Raw genomic sequence first — 22,716 nt, 5'->3', positions numbered from 1 at the left:
CAGAGAGTGAGGAGAGATAAGTCATTAATAAACACGTCTGAAAGAAGAAAAGAAGCTGACAAGAGAGGACAAGTGTGAAATAATACTCATAAAGAGAGTGAGAGCTTCAGTGTGACGGCTTATTCCTGTGGATATTGATGTTTTTTTTACACTCCCACACAAACAGATTTCTCTCCCTGCGCTTTGAAGAACAAATAAATCTGAGATTGAAAGCAACCAAGGCCAAAGCTTGGTGGGGGTGGATAAGTGGGTTGGGGGGACTTTGGTGGGGAGTTAAGTACAGCTAAAGCATACAGGTTGTTGTTCTCACAGGGGAAATTCTTTTGGTGCTCCAGTCTTTTCACTGAGGCAACAGGCTAGCGACTTTGAACCACTCGGCCCTTAACAAAAGAAAGAGAGGTCCCTCTATTCTTATGTTGGCAACCCACACTCTTAATTCTCCACCAACCTCCCCCAACCCTCCTCACACACATTATTCCTTGACTACTCTCGCCTGAATAGGTTACATATGGAAGGAAGTTCTTTAAGTTCAAGAACCCTAATTGGTCAGTCCAAGACAGCAAGCACGTCAGCATCAGCACGACATAAATACTGACCACCACATCTGACAGGTCACCACTAATTGCGGGGTGTCCGTAATACTTAAGCTCTTGTTGTGATTTGTGGTAGACGACATGTTTTTTTAGCCTGCTAACTTCAGCAGTCCTGTAATGGGTGACATACTTACTCTACTTGATTTATTTACAGTCTGGAAAAACAGCTGAAAAGCAGACCACGCTCTTGGCCTTCCGAAGTGGTTCGACGAAGAGAAATTCAAACAGATGCTCCTTTCATCAAGTTTTCGTCAACTCATACTTATCTGTCCAAGAGTCTGTGGAAAGTGTGTCAACAAGTGTTCTGTGTGTTCTTGTCTTCTAGGCCATTCTGCCAGGGGGGACAGCCAAACCCGCCTCAGGGAGCAGGAGAATGGAGAGCACCATGTGAGCGATCCGTTCGCCACTTTCGACAGCATGCTTCGCCTCCTCTGGACCTTGGCCTTCTGCCTCTGGTGTTCCTTGCTGCTTCACAGGCAGGCTGCGGCTGACGAGGAGGCTGCCTGGGGACCAACGTCAAAGCCACCAAAGGAAACACAAAGCTGGTATCGGGGATGGATCCCAAACATTCGCATCCCCTTTTACAGTGGCTCAAGTGATGACAACAAGGCTGCTACGTCAACCACATCAACGAAAAGCCCAACAGAACCAACCGATCTGTTTCAAGAGGATTTAGGTTCAGGAGATGGAGGCATTTCCTTGTCCTCCGAACCAACCACCACTTCAACTCAGGAGTTCCTAACCAGCGTGACAGAGATTATAACAGAAACACTTCCCACAGGGACAACAGATTCTCCACACAGCACTACAGCGCAGAGCAACAATGATACTCTTGTTTTGAACTCCTTCTCTCCCACGAGCAGTTCTATCAGAAACACTCCGTTCACCAACAATCCCACCAGCACAAGCAGTCCAGAACAAAATGCAACACATACCCTCCCACCACAGAGCAGCACACACGCAGCCAGACCCAGCATGGGTGCCACTACACAACACCTCCCAGAGGAACACACTGATCAAGAGGAGGCTGAAAAGATCTCTTCAACGATAGCACCAGAAACTACAGTTCCCACTGCCTTGACATGGGCAGAGGCCCAAACCATAACAACAATCCCAGGACTTGTTGAAACCACACTGCCCAGGCACACTCCGAGGCCTGTTACTACTGCCCCTACTTCTCCAGAAACCACATCTGACAAAAAACCTCCAGACACTACTCTTACTGTAACCCTCCATACTGAAGAGGCCACATTGAAAGAATTTTACCCAACTCAGAGTGAGGCAGACCTGGGCTTCTCCGAGGCCAGGTCAGGACCCGTGGAGGAACAGCCAGGGGAGATCACCACAGCCATGGGGATCAATCAAGAACTAGTGCCTGAATCCATAACAAGCACAAGCCAGAGCCAAAGGGTTAACTTCTCAATAGCAGGAGGTAAGCAAACTGAAATGAATCAATGGTGGCTGGGATGACTCAATAGATGTGATCAATCACGTGTAGGCAGGTCTTAAGTGTTCAATAGGTGTCTGTCAGGCTGCAGACAGTTTGGCGTGATCGATGTCATTTCTGACATGGTAAGCGGTCAAAGGCCTGGGATTAGCATAAATCCAGATCTTGTAGGAACCCTGTCAATTCTCCTCAAATACAAGTCTGGAATCAACATTAACATGATTGCAATCATGTGTGAAGTGTTGTTAAGTTTAGTTCAGACTCAATCAAATAATTTGGTTTTAATCAGTCATGGTTTTAGCTAAGCTACTGATGCTGTGGACGGCTATGTTTCAGCATGAGAATATTCAGAGATGGGAGTCATTTCACAGAGCAATAACACAAAACATCTGATGAAACATCTCTGTTGTTCTTCCAGCGCTTGTCTCTCACATATTTTGAACGATTCCAGTTAATAGTTTCATGACAGTGAGAAAGGAGAATAAAGCTTAAAAGCTGTTGTGTAATCCTTTGTGGATGGATGAAAGGTTTTCTAAGTGATGTGTTGTTGTTGACTGTTACGATCAGTCCCCTGAGTTGATTTTGTATTGCCAAATCACTGCCAATGAGTAATGCGTAACATTCCATTTAAATAAAAAAAATAACAGAACAAAACAAAAAACAGCCAAATCCCACGACAACACTGCCATTACCTCGGTAAATGGAAGGAGAATCTGAATCATAGGCCTGTTTGTTCTCCACTGAGAGTAGAAAGATTATGAGCTCAAACAGCGACTGGTATCTAGCAGGTATCAGGAGACTTTGGCTCGACATTGAGCCAACACCTCCTTCTCCAAAGCCCATCCCCCAAGACTGGTGGCAGTCTGGTGTGAGTATGGTTAATGAGCCTTCAGAGGGTGTCTCCTAGCAGGTATAGACACATTCATCATGTAAGGTCAAAGGTCTGGCAAGAAAAAGATGAGTCGATTATTCTCAGCCAGGAAGGCTTGGTGTCCGGCTGATAACAGCAGGGTTACTTGATGAATTTATGCACACAACAGTGTCTGCACCAAGCATGTGTAAGACATGATTGTATTCTGACTAACCATTGACTGGGATTTGTATTTTAAATGTTCTTCGATGATTTTTTGGGAGCCATTTAGAAAACGCACCATTTGAAAGCAGTGCTGTCATTATTTTCCATCATAACAATAAAGGAAAATTGGTAATCAGATTTTCAGTTCAGAAAACAATATTAAAAAATAATTATAACAATAACAATATTGATTTTTGTGAAAATTGAAAAAACATTTTATTTTTTATTTCTGTTTCTGGAAACAGAAATTAAGATACCAGACAGACGACAGAAACAAAAACACCAATTTTTTTTAAAAAAATTGTGCAACTGGAAGTTCTCTTTCAAATAAGAGCGCCAGTCAGGACGGTGCTGTGTAGGGCAGAAGAATAATTTAATAGACTTTGCATCAGCCTTACCATGAGGCAAAATGTCAGGTTTATACTGTCTCAGTCCTTATATTATACACCATCAAACTTGTAGATATTATGTACTGCTAAGCTTATATAAGATTACACACCAAAAGTTAACATTAAATACTTTTAGTTTATATGTACTTATTTATTTGACAGTGACCCCACACTATATCAAGCAGACTATATGGGTCTAAGTGTTCAGTGTGTGACTCTTTGATCTATTCATTATTGTTATGAGTAGTGGTGTACCAATCAATCTAAATTATTGATATATTGATGTTGTAATCAGTATTGATCAATACTTTGGTGATGAGATTGATACTTAAGTTTCAGTTTCTTTTCTCTATATTGCACATGTGCTCATAGCTATCTAGATAGATTGATAAAACTTTGTGTCTTTCTTTCTTTCTTTTCTTTCTCTCTGCAGTAAAGACAAAAATTTGTCTTTGACATGGCTCTTGGTACAAACACGCTTTTTAATTTTCATTTCTAAGTTTGAAAACAAAAACCAAATAACCACCCGTTCTTTGTTTTTTGGTAACATTTTCTGAACTAAAAATCCACTTACCAAAACATATGCAGACCCTTTACATTTGTACGTACTGTAGTGTCTTTTTTTTACATAAAATATTTGCTATAAATCAATAAAACCCTTGTGCTCCAAACTTTAATGAAATGTATAGACTCATGTCCAGGCTAACTAAAAAAGTTCCTAAAAAAAGTGTAATAAACTATGAAAAAAGACAACTTTACATCTATTTTTCTAAATACAAAAATGTCAAGGCTGTATCCTTCAAAAATGTTGCTGTAAAAACATGATGACGTGTATTCAATGTAGGAAGGGATGTGAACAACAGTGGTCGCAAGGTTTTTGTTGTTTATGCTACATACTGGATATCTGCAAACACAATGTTGGAAGAAAACAGCGCCATGGGACATGTTGAAAATGCAACATGAAAGTGTATCTGCAAAAAGAATGATTGATCTGTCTTATCTAGCTTTAAATCTACTGCCAATCTTGATATTAATATGCAAATCGTAGCTCTTATGCTACCATGGGTACCGTAGTACAGTGGGATCTAAAGGGTTAAGACAGTGTTGGAATTTTTTGACAGTTTTTACTTTGACGGTGCTTTTTAATTTAAATTGCAGACCTTCAAAGCTGAGTTCAAAGAATTGCCACAGATTTTTAGGTGTTAAATTATTCAGTTTATTTTTTGGTGAGCAAGGCCTCCTTTTCAGGTTTGATACAATCACAAGCTCAAGCACAGCCCTTTAATGGACCTTGTGAAGGGAGTGTTTTGGCAGCAGCTGTTTGAATTGTTGAAAAAAGAGGGTTTGAGACTAAACTCTTTACAAGCAGCAATTTTCCCCTCACAATGTGAAAAAGTGAAAGGTTCAGAGTGGATGTGCTCCTGCAGCAACTCTGTCGATGTTGCATCTCCAGCACTGCCTGCATTGAAGCCAGTGGTGTTGTGTTTAGTCTACAGTGCCGGTGTTTTGTCTGCTCTTGTTGTCAGCGTTCAAAAGCGATAGCAGGGAGGGGGCTTGGCCTGGGTGTGGGGAGGGCCATGGTTTCTGTGTATCAGTATTCCAAAAGCACACTCAGCGAAACCACCACCTCTCCTGTGGGACCATGCGCTCGCCGGTCCCCGTTCACGGATGCTGAACATGCTTCTTGCCATTTAGACTCCCCACTACTTCCCACCCTGCCCCCTCCTTTTTCAATCTTTTTTTGCCCCTGTACAAACACAAATCCCTGTCACTTCTGTCCGTGGACATACATGTCAGCCACGGCTGCTTTGAAGGCCGGAAATGTCTTGTTGGGGCTGCAGAAAGCTTCTTGTCATTCATGCAACACTGACAACTAGTAGAGGATGATTTCATGCACCCTGGTTGTATGTTTGGTGCAGTGTTGTCCTGTTAAAAGATTACACCTTGCCAAAGGACACACAGGAGGAGACTAATAGGAAAATGAAAGCACTGCACCCCTGCATTATCATATATTATCTCAGTGTGAATAATCTATCAGGGTGCAGGGATTTGTTTCAAAGCAGCACAGGGTGAATACGCTCCCGACTGGAGGTGTTGAACATCTTCACCACACATGGTTATATTTCATTGATCGAGGGAGCGTTTGTACTGAGGCGTTGCCCTTGAGGAGGCTGTCAGGTGTGAAAAAAACAAAAAATGCTCTGCACGTGTCAAATCCTCCACAGAAGGACACTCAAATCATGTCGGATAGCAAGGGCAATTAGGCGGAGAGCAGGCTGAAGAAAGAGAAGAGATGATGTGTGGTGTGCTAATGTAGATTTTCAAAGCAGAAGCTATCACTAACATACATTTCCACTGAAAAACGTTCCTTAATTTGCTCTTTTTTCCCCTCCTCCCACTTTTTCCATTACTGTCATCTGTATTAACAGTCAGCAGAGAGATTCAGCCCATACCACCCTCCATTAAGGATATATTGTCTCTGTGATCTGAGCATTAAACCAAAAAAAATCTAATTCACATCCATTGGCAGATTAATTGATCATGGGAATGGATTTACTTGTGGAGCATGTGACATGAATATCTGATGCTCTCTTATAGATTTTGCGGGGCTTTAAGGCAAATCAAAAGCACTATGGTGGCTTTAATGTTATGCTAATCTTCTTATAATGACTTCTTTCTGGACAGATTCATGTGTTTTAAGAAAATGGAGGGATTAGGGGCATGTTTGTTTTTTGGATTTGACCCACGGCTTTTTGGCAGGATTATCCTAACTAATGTAAATATGTAATTTTCAAACAATCTATATTTGATCTGCTGCGGTTTCAGAACAAGGTGTGTTAAAGATACCACAATATTTGAAATAGTGGGCAAAATTAGAAAACCTGATACAATTGTCAGTGTTCCTTTGGTGGTCGTGTTTTGTCACTTCCAAGATAAGAAGGCTAAATGTTTTCATGTCAGACTGGTTTTCATCAAGAATAAAGAATAAAACAAAAAACTTCTTTTTACCACTTAATGGCAAGTAAGGATGTGAAGAAACACGAAGCCAAAATTGAAGTTTAAAGAATTTGTCATCAGTCATCTTCCACCTTTAGAACACAGCTTAAGCTAGCATGTAGCCACTTTAGCACACAGAAAAAACTTAAATACCTTCTATAATATTCTTAAAACTAAAAACAGAGATTTGGATTAAGTAAAGAACTCTTAATTTTAAGCTAGTAACTAACTTCTGAATGCTGCTAATGTTAGCATGAAGCCACTACCAAAAACTTATGAACAACATTTGACAATTAAGGTGTGGATAACTTGTAGTGTGTGAAGCTCATCTTGAAATCCTTTAGCTTGAGGTAAAACTGCAGCAATGTTTTGTGAGTTTGAACTGGGAGTATAGCGGTGTAGCTAACCTGCTATTTTCACCTTTCTTTACCTTTAGTGCTTGAATAAGTGAAACAAATGTGTTTTTTTTTTCCAAAGTCCAGAAAAGCAAATGCATTTTATGTTAGCTGACTTCTTTAGTAGCGCTAACATCAATTTTACTGTTACTTTATGTTATGTTAGCCAAACATGCAGTTTTTACCATACAGTCACCAGTGGTCTTACCTATGTGATTGCGGATATGATCCCCAACTCTGAGCTGAAGGGCCCATACAGTCCTGGAAACAACATATTTTTGGCTAGCTATCATAGAAGACAAATGCTAACAACAGTGTTAGCGCAACTAAAGTACTTGGTTAAAGATTACGATTTTGATAGAGAGAATGTCAAATCATTTCAAGAGTATCCATCACTCTTACTGTTAGCAAGGGGGTGGCTGTATGCTAACATTTTTTTTGTCTTGCTTTTTTTATGGTAACCAATTGATTATCAAAAACTTTTTAAATTTATTTTATTTTTTATTATTGTTATTTTATTTTATTTTTGTCCTTTTTGGAGGGGGGGGCATATTTTTTTGGACTTTTCATGTCATCAATCAGTAGGGACAGGGCATGGGAAACTGTAGCAAAAGTGGGGAATGACATGCACCTGCCTGGACCCCAACCTGAGCTTATTAGGCGATACACCACACAATTATGTTTTTTTTTTTTTTAAGACTCTAAACCTGGTGGGATGTCTCTCGTTTCATAGGAATTAATTATCTCTGTAGATGATTAATGGTTTGAAGCAGGAAGATGACGGGAGAAGTTCTATTTTAGAGGGGACAAAAAGAGAAAAAAGAGAGATTTTAGCATTTCATTCAAAATATCCCAATTTTAGACACCTGATAGCACCTATCAGACTCTTCCACACTGCTATTCAACCAATACCTCTTCCTCCTTATCACACTGCGCCCTGTGTTTGAAACAAACCCACACATGTATTCTCCCCGGCAAACTCTCTCGGGGCTTACGCAGATAAAGCAGAGCGTAATGGGGTGCAACATCATCGTTTGTTTATTATTTCTGGAGGCAGGAGATAATGAGGAGCTCCTGAAAATAACTACTGCACCAAAATGGACATCATTGCCTCAGAGACTTTTCCTATTGAGGGCGCTACTTTAAATTCAATTTAAGCTTCATGTTAGGTGTCCTTCCACAGCGTTGGTATTCTTCTTCTACTCAGAAATAATAAAAGACCACCATACTTCAAAGTGTCGCTCTAATTAGTATAATCATCCCTCAGCAGATGTGATGAGCTGTTCAATAAGTGCATCCCTTTTTGCTTTGATTTTACGCTGTCAGCAGAGTCTATGAAAATAGCTGGTCATTAGTATTATGTCTGTGATGTGTTTAAGTGATGAGCCCGCTATTGTGACTAAGTGGTTGAGTGCACATGTTTTCTGTCCTTATATCTCATTTGTAGCAGATCTTGTTAGCTGTTGTAATTGAATTTAGATCAGAGTGTCTGTACTGTAGATGTGACATGCTGTATGTCTCCTTTCATTTCACTTGATGGGCTGAACAAACAGCAGATTTACTGTAGAAGCAGAGAAGACACAAGGCTGGATTGCTTGGTTGTAAAATGGGGTAGTAACTGGAAAAACTTCATATAGAAGTCCTAAAACTCCAAAGTAACTAATTTTTTCATCTGCTTTCATTGAACCAGACTTCATTCTCCACCTTGAGAACAGCCCTCTGCTGGTCATCGAAGAGAAAGCATTTTTTAAAAAGCTACATCCATTTCTCGAATCAAGTCTCCCATCCTTTTAACAGATGTGTAAATTTAGTGCATTTGTCTCTCTCATCTCATTCCTCCTCATTTAACCTAAACAGACCTCCAGCTGTGTGGAAGCCAACAGTGCAATAAAGCAATACACAGATTTCTCATTGGAGACTTCTAAAACTTACAATTAACTCAGCTGCTGTGAGCATGACCTAGATTACACTAGCTGGAATTACCTCGTAGCTGTTGTGATTTTTTTCCGGCTCGTTATTCCTCCCACCAGTCAGATGCCTCACTTTTTTCTAAATTATTAATATTTATTCTGAATCTATAAACCCAACTGTGTGCCTGGTATCCCTTGCTTCATCACAGAGTCAGCTAATCAGTTTTCCCTACTCTGAATGTTCCCCTAAATCTCATCTGCTCCATCATTCATTTATAACTGCCGCACAATCACTGTGAGGAGAGAGCAGACTGTGAAAACGTTATTTTGTCAGTGTACCAAAGGGGAAAAGAAGCTGATGTGGCTCTGTGATGGAGTTGTTACTTGTAGTTTCTGTCTCTGCTTTCTCTCCAAGTCTTCTTTCACTGTGTCACACTGAGACAGATGATTGAACTAGGGGTCTGGATTTGTGATGGACCCGGATCCACACACATCCGGATGTCAATGTAATTAGACTACAGCAGGCCAGACGACTCTGCAATGGATGAGTGGCCCCAACTAAGGGCAAGATAGGCCGATCCGTTTGACAGAACTGGGTTAAGAAATACAGTCCTTGGTTTTTCTGCAGTGCGAACTCTCAGATATGCTCTGGCCAGAGAACAGAGAGGTTAAAACTTTCTCTTGGCAGGCTCAGGATTTACTAATCTGTTTTTCTATGGTGTCTTAGAGAAGAGCTGTTGTCTTTTTAAACTCTAGTCCCTTGAGATCACTAAGAGGTTACTCTCCCTGTGTCTCCTCAGAGCTGCCAGGCAAAGAGGATAAAGAGGATGATGAGGCTGAGGACGGTGGGGTTCCTTCAGGAGACGGCGACGGTGACACCAAGTTGGCAGACGTCTCCTCCCCATCTTCTAAGCTGCTAACGCCCTCCTCGCCACAGAGTACAGGTGAGCTAACAAACCTCTTAAAATTGAAGCAAACACTGAGCTGGATCACATCTGTTTCAAGCCTGTCTTTGCGCTCAATATTCTTAGGAAGACAGCCAAAAACGGCTGGTTTTTGTTTGTTTCATAAACAGTCCTGTAGCTGTTTCAATAGCTGTAAATCTGTCAGAGGACTGGGGAAAAACAATTACCCTGCATGCTTTGCCTGGAGCCTCTAATTGCTTCCAACGGGAGGAGAAAGCTGCTCTTTCAGGCTGCTGGAGAACTCCTGAGAACAGAAGAGACAGGGAACAATGCCCAGCCCATAAACAAGTCTTCCCTGTGCTGTCTGTCAGATAAAGTCTCATCCATGCTGAGACAACAGCTGACTTTCAAACTCACACACAGGTATGAACTCAGTCTGACTGATTGGAAGGAGAGTGCTAGTGACAAGCTTCTGCACGTCACTTTTAATGACTCTACATCCAAATATATGAGGCGCAGCCATATGTAGTTGAAGCCAACTTAGTGAATCAACCATGACTTCATGAATCAGCAGCGTGATTCCCCTAAGCTGCTGGGACATGTCAATTAAAGTGATGTTAAAAGCAGGGGTGTGAACACAGATTTCTGGGACGGGGGCCCAAAAAGAGATGCTCAGCCCCACCCAAAAAATTACAACATCCTTTTTTTTTCCAACTTCACTGAGTTCACTGCAATTTATTTTGAGCCACTGTTAATGTATTTCATATTCAATATGGAACACAAATTTTGCTTGTATTTACTAAAATTGTAAACTTGTAAAAAAGACTTTTACTTCCACTGGAAAAATAATAGGACATTAGTTAATGTATTAAAGCCTGTCTGATGCAAAAATGAAATCAAAGCAAGTGTTTATGTCTCATTTAAAGTAAGAGAAATTTGTCTTATTTGACTTACTATGAGCTACATTCACTTGAGTTTAGAAAATCTCTTACTTCATGATATTAAGCGACCACAATGATGCCCGAATTGAATGAAAATTATAAAAAACAACTAGTCTTAAATTGCTAAAGACGCAATCTTTAACGATCTCAACTGAAATACCTCAACCTGTATGTGAACCTGAAGAAATAAAGGTTAAAAAAAAACTGCACACATGCTTAATTAGCATCATGTTGTCTCTCCATTAAAAAACTGAGAGCTCTGTGTAGTTTTCCTCTGATTGCCTTCAATTTCAATTTAGCTCACCCCAGAAAAAGCAATTTAGTAGAGGCTCGTGGAGCATTTCAGTCATGCATACTAAGAGGGAGCAGGTTGTGTGTGCTAAGGCTGCACTTATCCCACAATCACCTGCCGGGGGTCAGTCTTAGAAAAATCTTTATTTCCTCAGAAAACTGAATACTTCACATGTTTATATTTTCAACAACAGGTTTTTTTTAGCTCTTGGGAAGACTCATTAAATAAAAAAACAGACAGACAGACTGGTAACAATGTTGAAACCACTCACTCGTGACACACCGAGCAACAGAGCTCCTGAGTGTCTTGTCATCAGCAACTGGCACATTTGACGAGACTATTTTTGAACATCAGTTGACAACATCTGCTATTCTGGGTGAGGTAATGTGGGTTACATCTGCTCCTGTGAACTGCGCTGAGAGTGATTCCTTAATGAATGCATTTTAGTACGAGTCAAGTTCATGATGAAGGACTTTTGCTTAGAGTTTTACCAAAGAGCTTGATACAAGGATAATCTAAATTAGTTTACGTTTTTAACTAGCAAAAAACAAAGTAATCAAAACAAAAATAAAGTCCTCCACACTAATAGTGTCTCTACTGAGGTAGCAAAAAAGCCACTTATGATAAAGGTGTGCTAATTCATAGGTTCACTAGCTTACTTATTCTCTTAGCTACTGATATGTTTTGCAGTCGGTAAAAAAACTGTATTGTGATACAATGCCAGTGTCTGCGCTTAGCATATGCTGGAGTGCTAACTTATGGTCACTCTGGTTTGTTTCATTTGAGATTACCAACATGCTAATCCAGGATTTAGTCAAAACCAGTTATTGTAGAATATCATCACCGGAGTGTCAATGTTAGCTTTTAGCATACAGTGGCACTCGCTAAGAATTTGTTAGCTATTTTTTGTAAAGGCTGTTAAACGTCAGCTAAAATGCTAATCTAAGATGACAACAGTATGCCAAATTTGTAAAGGTTTTTTAAGATAAAATACTTCTCTTAAATGATATAGTTTAAGATATAGGCTAATTCTTGCAATACTTCTTTTAAGATTAGCTAACGTGCTAATCAAAAATGAAAAGAAAGCTAAATAGTTGAGCATAACCTGTTATTGTTACCTAGCACTGTGAGTCTACAACGATGCTGGTGTTTTCATTTAGCATAAAAGGGTGCTAGCTTTCAGTCTTATGTATGTCATACAATTTCTTTGGTTAGATAAGCATTGAAAAGTAATAAACATATTAACAAGTTAACGACCTATAAAACTGTTATGGCCAATAATTAGCCAACAAGCTGCTTATCAACACATCCTTAAGAATACAATCAGTGTTAGTTTTATTCCTGTTTCAGGTCACTTAAGTACAACCTTTGGCAAAGGGTCTATCTTAGATAAAACTTTAAAAATTTTATTAGGTAAATGACCTCTTTGTTTATGCCCACAGGCACTTGAACTTTCAGTCTGTGTCTGTGTCTACTGTCCCTGGCATGAGAGACTTGTTCCCACTGGAATGTGTCAGATGACCGGGCAGTATTCAGTGGAACGTATCGCTCTGATCCATCCTTGTACTGTAGCCACTGCATACCAAACTCTGTCCAAGCCGCTTGGCCGCTTCAACAGCTGAGATGTGACATTTATTGACACTAGGGGGGAAACAAAATACAGCCCCAGTTCAATACCTGTCACGTTTTCCACTCGGCCTGACTCAGGGGCATCAACGCTGCCCTGGAAAGTAAACAAATGGACGGACCAGTCATGGGCATAACACTGTAATGAACCATTACCTACTTTATCAGCAGCCACCATGTTCAAAACGCCTGCAGCTGTGTGTTTGTTTAACACTACACTCCGGTCACATTTCCAAAGGGGTTAATGTGCATGATGTTGGGATGACATTGTCAGTTCAGTGAAAGTGTGCGACTACAAGGACGTATTTGACGCCCTCGTCTAAACTTTTGATCAGATAAACTCCTCTTTATTTTCTTGGCATGTTTATAGAGTATAAATGGGTTAAGTTTTAAAATAAGTGGTTCCATTGTTTTCATCAAAGCGCTGACAGGAGAGATTCATGTTGTCATGTGTTGAACTTTTAAAAAGCAGCACTAGCCACATAACTCCCACCGGGTTTTGTACTGTGATTCATTTATGCTAGCATCATCATGTTATTGACATTTATGGTGTCTAACAACAAAAACAAACTGTAGTTTGTTCTTTGAGGCATATTTTTGTTATTTTAGAGCTTTTCCAGCATAATTTGATAAATGCAGGGGATAGCAAAGAGTGGCGCATGCAGCAAACGGTTGGGCTTACACGGGGTGTGCTTTAACATCCAAGTCAAACTGACTCCCAATTTTGAAATACAAATAATCATCAAATTACAGAGATAATCCTAAAACACACTTAGTTCTGTCAAAATAGCATTGTACTTTCAACTAGTGTCCATCAAAAGGCAATTTTTTGCTTTTTATATACCAATGGTTCCGGCCAAATAACATCCAACACAGGCTATTTCGAAAAGCAGTAAAGCAAAAAAAAAAGTGCAAACAGATAATAATTTGAAGCTAACTAGCATGATAAGTTGCTAATTATGATCTTTTAATAATTATGATACAGAAAATATACATTTGTTTAAAAGTTGCATGTTAGCATGATGCTAATGTTAGCATATATTTTTTGAAGTAGTGCCTTATAGAGAGGCTAGCATGGCCTCAAAATTTGGTTTTAAGCTAAGATATGTGTTAATGTGTTTGTATTGAGCGGGTAGGACAGTAGGACAGAGGATGGAGCAGCAAACAGAAAGAGGGAGAGGAAGAGGGACAGCATATAAGGGCAGCAGGTTGGAAATTGAACCCAAGCCTCTTGCCTGGGGATGAAAGCCAATGTATGTTAGACCCATGACCTCAGCATCAGGTCAAACTGGCAGTTTGGTTTTACATTTCTAAGTTATATTATCAATTTGTATCGATTGATTCGCGAAAAATGATGGCAAATTGTCTAGTGCAAGCTTTGTGATCTCTACATCTGGAATTGTGGTACATTAGGTGTCCATTATTTGTAGTTTTCTTTATGGATGCCCTAAGGAAATAGTTCAATAGATCAAAAACTGTCAAAATGTTTGAAGTTGGACAGGACTTTTTCTGATTCTAAATCCAGTTATTCCCTTCAGGCATCCTACATGGCAGCAGAGTCTGGAACAGGATGTTTTGTCCAGTAGCCAAGCAGACTAAATGGCTGTACGGCTTTTACTTTCCTGGCAGAACATTGAGCAGTGTGTTAAAGAGTGCTGCATCTGGATGTCGACTAAAACATCACACCTCTCTGCCATATTTCCTCTTCACAGTGCAACCCTGAAGCATCATTATGAGAATCATGCACAAGGGAGACATCTTATCACCGCTTTGCTCTTTTGTGATAAATATTCATTAGGGATTAATTAAAAAACAGTGCATCATGCAATAACTCATCATTCTTTGTTTTCCTGCTGCTGAGGATGTGATCAAGCTACAAAAGACACGTCAGGAATTCTTGAGTAAAACTGCTGCATTAAGCTACAGTAAGAGAAGCAGCAGCACCTGACTGTGAGGTCATATTTCATTGAGCTTGACATTTTCATCACAAGCTGAGACAGTGATTGAGCTCTGGGGTCAGGAGATGAATGAGGTGAAGCGATAAGGACTTTGTCAACAGCAGACAGACAGCGGGGCAGAACTGAAGCAGAGAGCAAAGAACAAATGCATGTGCAAAAATAAACTCATGGGTAAAAACATGCATAGACATAAACTTTACAAGAGAAAACGAGCAAAAAAGCTTCAGGCTGAGTGCTAAAACAGACACACACTCAACTATTTCACATATAGAACATAATGGAAGCAGCAGCTGCTTTTTATTTGATCTATACTGTTCCGGAAATAAAAGTCGAAAGCAGCAGAAGCAGAAAACATAAAGCCTGAGAAGAGACTTGTAAAAAAAATCAGGCCAGTCAGAGAGAACTGTCCCAGTTTAAAAATAACCGTCCCACCTATGGGAGTTTCCTCGTTTTGAAGGTGGGTGTTGAGGAGAAATTGTAAACAAAAGAGTGAATTAGGGGACAAGGACAGGGTGGGATGAGAAAATCAAAACCACAACCTTTAAAAGTCCATTAAAAGACAGATGAGAGAGGCTGAGAACAGGAATGCCTAACCGCATGAATTCCACAGTGAGATTAACTCAGGAAACACATTACACATCTTTAATATAAACACAGATATTTCAGGGGGTTTGTGGTTCTGATGTCTGCATGTTTATGCTCTCAAGGTCAGCCACTTTGGGATTTCAAAGTGGCACTTCATATGACCACCAAATGTAATGTACTTCCCAGGACTACTTGGATATTTTTGAATCTCTCTTTTTAACAGATCAGGCAAAGACCATGCTCATATTTAACTTAAGCAACTAAAAAAATGTTTGCATGAAATGATTTATATTATCATATTTGGCGATATGGCTCTGTGCTGGGAGGTAAATGCCCTTCCTCATGCCTATCTGGTGTGCCAAAGCCTGAAGAAAGGAGAGCACAACTACTTTCTCTTTGCTGAGCATACATGAAAAGACAAAGCAGGGAGAGCATCCGCAAGGTATAGAGCAGACTCAGTATCAGTGACATACAAGGTGAGAACTTTTAATCAGTCAGGAGCACTCCAGTCACAAACAATCAATTACTTGCATGGATTAAGTTATATTTGGGGCTCTGTTCTGGGAGTTCTCTGCCTTTTCACATGCCTATGTGGAATGCCAAAGCCTAAGAAAGGGAAAGCATACATGAAAAGCCAGAGTGGGGGGGGGCAGCAGCAAAGACCTTCAGGAGTACAGAACCAAAATAAGCATCGGCGACAATACGTATGACCCTGACAAAATCAGACACAGCATAAAAATAGGTAGTTTGGTGGAGGTGGGTTGAGAAGCGGTTTGCAAGGAGAGCAGGCTGAAGCATTTCAATTAGAATGCCTATTTAGCTATTTGCCAATTAGTTATGTTGCTGTAATCCGTTCACTTCCTGATCTGCATTAACCAGCTCGATCTCTGTGCTTTGCTAGCTAGAGCATAGCATCATCATTAATTGCTGTGGTGTAGCAGTGCCATCCCAAGGTTGGTTGAAGTATTACTTTCTTTGTTCAAGCATTTTAGCTAACTGAATCTACAAAGGTGGTGTTAGGAGACCTTATATGCAGTTATTATTGGAAAAAAAGGTGCATTGAAACCAAACGACAATGTCTTGTTGATTAATTGTCCATAGCAAGAGAAAACACACATATAGACGCTACCTAAAAAAACAAACTATTTTGTGCACAAGTTATTGATTTGTGTGCTTGGTTTTTTTTTTCAGCTCAGTCCAGTCAGGTTACTGTGTTTAGCTTCGAAGCAAGGCTATGACATTTCCATGTTTGCAGTTAAACCCTCTAAAAGATAACGAGTACCTCAGAAGCCCATGCTACACCAACCCACCAAGTTCCATGAAAATCAGGCCTTTACTTCTTCAATAATTGTGCTGACAAACCATCTAACGTTACAGTAAACATAACCTCAGTGGCAGATGTAATAAATTTATAAGCCCACACCTCACTAAAGCTGCCTGCTGTGTGATTTACTGAGCTGTCAGTTCATCCTGTTCATTTGTTCCTGTCTCTATGGCCCATTATAGCACCTGGCTCTTTGTGAAAGAGTGATCGTCTCTGATGTGCCTGCAGCTAAATGACTGATGAGCCCGGGCGCATGAGTGTGCTAATGACAGGGATGCAATTAGAAGCTGTTTCTCTTCTTTCTATGCAAGCTTCTTTTAAAGAGGCGTTGCACACTAGAGGTGTTTCTGATTGCAAAAACTGTATCAGTGAAGAAACAGAGATCGTATATGGGAAAAACTATGTCCATGCTGCGAAGCTTGATCATTTGGAGACTTGGAGACTGAAAACGTTTCTTTGGCCCATCTGTGAGGCATTATGCTGTGAGAAGTGACTTATTTTTACTCCCTTTTAAAGTTACCCTTTTGTAATTCAACTGCATAAATACACACAGTACAAATGAGGTTTGCAGGCGTCTCGGTAAAGTTCAAGCAAACACATAGTCACCCCTTAATTTCTAAAGCCAACCCATTTCCTTTGCAGTGTTAAAACACGTCCAGTACAATCATAATTGACTGTTCTCCCATGGAAACTCCAGATGGCTTACGTAATGCAACAGAAACTAGCTCTGTGGTTCTGAGTGGGCTGATTTGTAACACACACACACACACACGTGCACACACACACACTCCTGCCTCCACTTTAAGGCCCTGCGCAGTTTGAAGTTGGCTTCTTACAAGCGTTTAAACAGGATTAGCACATTAGGAGGAAGGAGCACGCTTTCACCACCCTGGGCCTGAGCCAAGAGTTTTCTGGCTCAGTTTGAATGTTGATTAAATGTTTCTGTGATTTCTCATGAGTGTGAGATTAGTTTGCTTTTAAGTGACATAAAAGCAGACATTTACTGCTGATGTTATTTCCAAGTTCAAGGCTTTTCTTGTTCTTTGATTCTTCAATAATATTCCAAATTAGTCTTGTGTTCTCAAACGTTTCAAAGCAATCTGATCAGTTTCTACTTTCTTTCAGGCATCCCCAAAGAAAGAGCAAATATTCCTGCATACACCGAAGACTGGATGACAAGCCTGATGGACAGTGACATCACCTTCCTTCCTGACTGCAACAAAGAGCACTCTGGGATCTGCAACCTCTCGGACACCTGGGACTCCACAACCCCCTCTGAAATCAAGCCAACTCAAAACACCACTGCCACAAACCAATCAATCAACCCCTTCCTGATCCCAGCACCCCCCATGTTAGTGCCACTGTACACTGACTGGAACAGTGCCATGGCGGCTTGGGGCCTTGCATGGGAGGCGCATGTTTACGGTGCAGGATGCGCCTTCGCAATGGTTACATTAGCCTCAGCACTCAATCTGCTGTGCTTGCCACTACGATGCCCATCCGGATGTGGCTACTTTGCCCTGGTGAGCCTTTTTCTACTCGCTGCAGGTTGCACCAGATCTTTCTCGTTACTCTATGATGCCTATGGCCACCAGGACCGCTTACCCTCCACAGAGGCCTCACTGATGCTCTACGAAGCACCGTTTCCATGCCTGACTGCAGCTTTCGGTCTGGTTTTCCTTCTCCTCTCCATGCGCTCCAGAATGCAGCTCTCTTACTCAGCCTTCCAGAGACCGTGTTTCCTAGCCTGCCTTGTTGTCCTGCACTTTGCTGCTGCATTCGGACCCGTGACGTTGCTGAAACTCTACCAGGAAAAGCCCCCACTTTGCCTCTTTCTTTCACTCCTCTCTCGCGGAGCCTTTGTTGCACTGTCCACATTTTTGTCTATTGCGTATTTTGTGTTCTACATCTACGTGAGGGCAGACTCCAAACACATCTACCACCTAAATAACACTTCTCCAACTCCGGCTGAGCGCTACAACCGCTGCCCCTTTGCTGAGAGTCGAGACTGGGACCGTGCCGCTGTAACTGTTTGTCTGTCAGCATTGTTTTCTTTAGCGTGTGCAGGACTGCAGTTATACGCAATTCTCAACGCCCTGGGTGTTGCAGGTGGGGAGGAGGTCTTCCATCCTTGGCCCTGGTGGGCTTTTCAGTTCAGCTGCAGACTGTGTGAGCTAGGGGTCTGTCTCACCTTAGCCTTGGTTGTTGCACAACCAGTCTATTGTTCCGACCACCTCCCGGCTGCAGGGAGCTGCTGGACAGAACTGCTGGCAACGAAGTCACCCATCCTGCCAGGGACCTACCAGTGGAACCTGAGCCAGCATGAGAAGCTCGCCATTGTTGATACTGTTGGGCTCGGAGAGACGGAAAGCCTTCCTCTTTACACTCTGATGGATGAAAGACTTGGTTGCAGTTTGAACGGCCTCGACCTTCTCTACCACAGCAACAGGGCCTTGGCTTATCGAGACTTAGACTTAGATATGGACTTACGGAGTTCACTAAAACCTGAAGATGCAGGGGGCAGAGATCCCTCAGGTGGATCTTCGTTTACCAGCGACTCCACGACAGACTTGCGGCCGCCCTCACCCATCAACCTCCGCCGCAGCATAGACGAGGCTCTCTTCAGTGATTCTCTCTTTCCCATGAGCCTCTTCAGCCCTACTCGGCCCATTCGATGCAGTGATCTATCTATGAACAACCACTGTGCACTTCCCAGCAATGGCCTCTGCGATCCCCTTTCGTCTGACCCTGGTTTGTATCGGACCTCATCCTGCGTGGAGATGGCCTCCATTCCCAAACCCCCTCGCACCCAATCTCGAGGAGACACTGTTGAAGGTGCTCCACCATCTCCCTCCCTTTCCTCAGCCTCCAGCTGCTCCTCTCCTGAACGTTGGAGGGGCAGCTCATCCTCCTGTTCCCTTTACCGAGCCTCCCTTGGAGGCTCCTCACTGGTTCTCTGCCCTAGCCCGGAGAGACGTGAAATCCAGCTTCAGCAGCAAGGGAGCACAGGCCAAGTGCCATCTTCTGGTCACAACAGTCATGCTGACCCACAAAGGAACTATCAAACACTGGGTGCAGCCTCTCAGGAGAGCCTGGACCTGGACATGTCGTCTGAGGCAGACCGATCTGTGCAGGAGGAGTTCATCAGTGTCTGCAGACAAATCGACGCTTTGAGCATCTGCAGCGAGACTATTGATCTATAAAAGGACAGTCTGGTCAAACAAGGGTTACACTGAAGACTTTATAAGGAGAGAGCAAGTTGACTGTCAGGGTTTTCTTTTTGGGTATGGTAGCTTTTGAGAACACAACGGAAAAACCTGCAGCTGCCAAAGCGACGGCTTCTGAAGGTTTGATGAGCTTTCCTGAGTGGTAATACGTGAATGTCTATGAAGGTCAAAGTGCCAAGAATGTCAAAAGCCAAAAGGTAATTTGTAACTTTTCCATGTTTGATAATGGCTGGTGAAGTTTAACACAGTCAAAAGAATTGTAACATTTTACTGAGGGGAGAAAACAAAAATTTATTTGTACAAATGTTTTTATTGCATTCAAACATTCCAATAGATAGAACTGTGACTGAATTAAGCACTTATTAAATACTACTGAATCATACCCATTCGTACTCTTACAAACATCACATCTCATGTTTGATGATGGGGTTATAGGTGAGTTTGTTAAGCTATAAACGCTCCATATCAACATGCCACTCATTTAACTCTGAGCTATGGTGTAGTAGCACCCTCTACTGGTATAAAGCACACTATGTTACCTTATTCTCCAATATTAATCATCAATGGATCAAGCTTCTACTCACACTGACAGGCTAACTAATTTATTTATGTTCACACAATTTTACTCAAAATGTTTAATAAAGTTTGTTTTATAATGTTTGACTCTTTTTGTATGTCATGATAAAAGAAACAGACAACAATGCACAGTTTGATGTATTTATTCCTTTTTACCATATTGAACAGCAAAAGCAACATATCCCCTCTTGGGTGTTTTACTGTAAACATGTTCTGAAGTGATGTTTCTCAAAACAAACTCATTGAATGCTGAGTCTTTTCCATCTAAGAGGTGTACTTTTAAGTTTTTGGTCGATTGCAAAAGCTACCACTGCCTCCTTGCAACTGTAGCATCTTTGCAATGCACTGAAGCAGAAATTATTAAAAGTGCAACACTATAAAAATTGTAAACTAATCTCCCAGTTAACACTATATTAGAGCTTTTTAGATGGGCTGACAGGACTCAGTACTTTACAAATAAGACATTCTCTCCCAGATTTGCTTTTAGATGGGAATCTGACAACAAGCAGCAGTCATTTTCAAATTAATATAGGCATATATTTCTCCATTGATTATCCACATACAATTTCCTGCAATTTTGTCCAACTGCAAGGCTTCTGTTAGTCAAGGGAATCATGTGCAGAACAAATAACTAGTATCAGAAACTGAACACTTATTATTTTGAACATCTGCTTTAAAAAAAGTTACATATGGCAAAAAACAAAAACAAAAACACATCCAGTATGAAAATGTTAGAAAAGCCCACATAAGCCTAACGATAACAAATGCAACGTGCTGTTAAAAAGTAAGAAAAGGAGGCGACAGGGTGTCAAGAGTTTTGCATTTCTCTGAGCTGTCACGTGCAGTCTTCATCCACCGTTTCAAGGCATTTCTCTGGTAAAAAAATGAAACAATCAGAAATAAAAATGAACCTATCAAAGATGCAATGCTGGAGACGCAGGAATGATCAAGTGACAAGGTAACAAGTGGCCTGTAGCGCTAAATTTGGTTTCGAAATTACAAAAGAAGAGAGTCTGAGGAAGTGTATATACACTTGGCAGTATGTATGCAGTTACACTGAAGCAGAATATAAATAACAGCCATGTTTGGCTTAGTGAAAAAACAAACATGCATATCAAAAACACTTCATGCTCAATTTGAAGCCCCCAAGACTATACAGGTTTATATAAAGTTTGTCTTATTTAAAAGTATTCAAATTACGGGCATAAGAGTCATCATTCTTGATTGGTTTCTATGCACTAAAGAACTTTCTCTTACTAAACATACCTGATCTTCATCTTTTGGCCCCCTCCATGCTTTACATATGAGCACAATGCAGTGAGATGGGACCCTAGTTTTTTGGCTTGGATGTCTTTGAAGGGAGATCTGACATCCACAGTGGGAGATACTGTGGGTTTGTTCCCTGGAGAATGCAAAGTTGACTGAAGAATCGTCGTGAAAAAAAATCGTACCTCAGGATCCAAAATGCATGAAGTTTACAATATGCCATATGTACTAACAGCTACTGTCTTCAATAGCCGACACCTGGATGCCAACACAAAAAGGTAAGAACGACAAACTGCACATAGACACAAGTGTTTTGTATTCTGTGCATATGTTCTTGTGTTTTAAAGATCTGGGATGTGAGAAGCTTGCGATAAAGGTGAGCTGGTTATCTTGTATCCGCAAAGAAGCGAAAAAATTTGCTGATAGCTTTTGCACCATTGCTGTTTTAGATTCACTACTTTTCGCAGGGCGAATACACCCAATGCACCTTCAGTTTGTATGTCCCAGAACACATTTATAGTTATACACACACTCAGGCACTCACCACTCACACATCATTCTCTCGATACTATCAACACACATGCACAACAACCGGGATCATTAGCACGTTCAAGATACAGGTGTGTGTCATTCTGAAAACCCTGATGCGCCGCTTCTCGAGTGCAAAATCCCAGGTGTTCAGAAAGCCGGGTGTCAGTTTGAAGCTTCTCTCACTTCACTACGGGGCCTCTTTCCTCCCCCAAAGCAGCTGGTTTGGATCGTGTTTGAGAGAGTAACAGCGGGTACGATGCAGAGGAGGGTAGAGAGGGCGTAGTGGGTGATGCGTGTTTTAGTGGCGGTTTCTTATTTGGTCACTGTTAGATGGGGTGTGTCACGTGCACCGATGGTGTGCACTTTGTCCACTTCTCATTCAGTAAAGTCGCTTCTCATAACTGTGAAGGCAGAAAAGAATATGAATTAGGGATGCATGATATATGGATATCAATATCGCTATCGGCCTGTGTGATATCAGTATCGGCCGATATTTACTCATTAGCTGTCCGCATTTTCAGAGCCTCTTTAACAATTTTTCAAGACCCAAATAATATTGTTTTCCAAAACTATGTAAACACCAAAACTACCTAAGAAGAGTGGACTCTTCTTTAATGTCTCTCTTCCTGTTTTTGATCCAAAAAACAGACAAAAAGTACTTTTTTTTAACACGTTCATC

General features: G+C 41.2%; 2 protein-coding genes across 5 annotated transcripts in view; one reads left to right on the top strand and one right to left on the bottom strand.

Annotated features, from left to right (window-relative positions):
- Positions 1–20,365, top strand: part of prrt4b (proline rich transmembrane protein 4b) — a 25,984-nt gene extending 5,619 nt beyond the window's left edge. Inside the window, exons 2-4 of the mRNA XM_074697888.1 lie at positions 919–2,025; positions 9,607–9,750; positions 17,563–20,365. Of these exons, the coding sequence (XP_074553989.1) occupies positions 1,011–2,025; positions 9,607–9,750; positions 17,563–19,640 (3,237 nt within the window). The 5' untranslated portion in view covers positions 919–1,010 and the 3' untranslated portion in view covers positions 19,641–20,365. The remainder of the gene's footprint in view (positions 1–918; positions 2,026–9,606; positions 9,751–17,562) is intronic.
- impdh1b (IMP (inosine 5'-monophosphate) dehydrogenase 1b) overlaps positions 20,353–22,716 on the bottom strand; it is a 14,998-nt gene continuing 12,634 nt past the window's right edge. For 3 of the 4 annotated variants that reach the window (XM_074697891.1, XM_074697892.1, XM_074697889.1), the window contains exon 16: positions 20,353–22,438. In XM_074697891.1, the coding sequence (XP_074553992.1) occupies positions 22,417–22,438 (22 nt within the window). In that variant the 3' untranslated portion in view covers positions 20,353–22,416. The remainder of the gene's footprint in view (positions 22,439–22,716) is intronic. The other variant, XM_074697890.1, reaches the window with a different exon arrangement.

This window comes from Halichoeres trimaculatus, unplaced genomic scaffold (assembly GCF_033239565.1).
Source record: "Halichoeres trimaculatus isolate MK-OKI-2021-1 unplaced genomic scaffold, fHalTri1.1 fHalTri1_scaffold_21, whole genome shotgun sequence".
NCBI classification, from domain to species: domain Eukaryota; kingdom Metazoa; phylum Chordata; class Actinopteri; order Labriformes; family Labridae; genus Halichoeres; species Halichoeres trimaculatus.
Note: the sequence above shows the minus strand (reverse complement) of the source record. Positions and strands in the feature narration are given on the sequence as shown.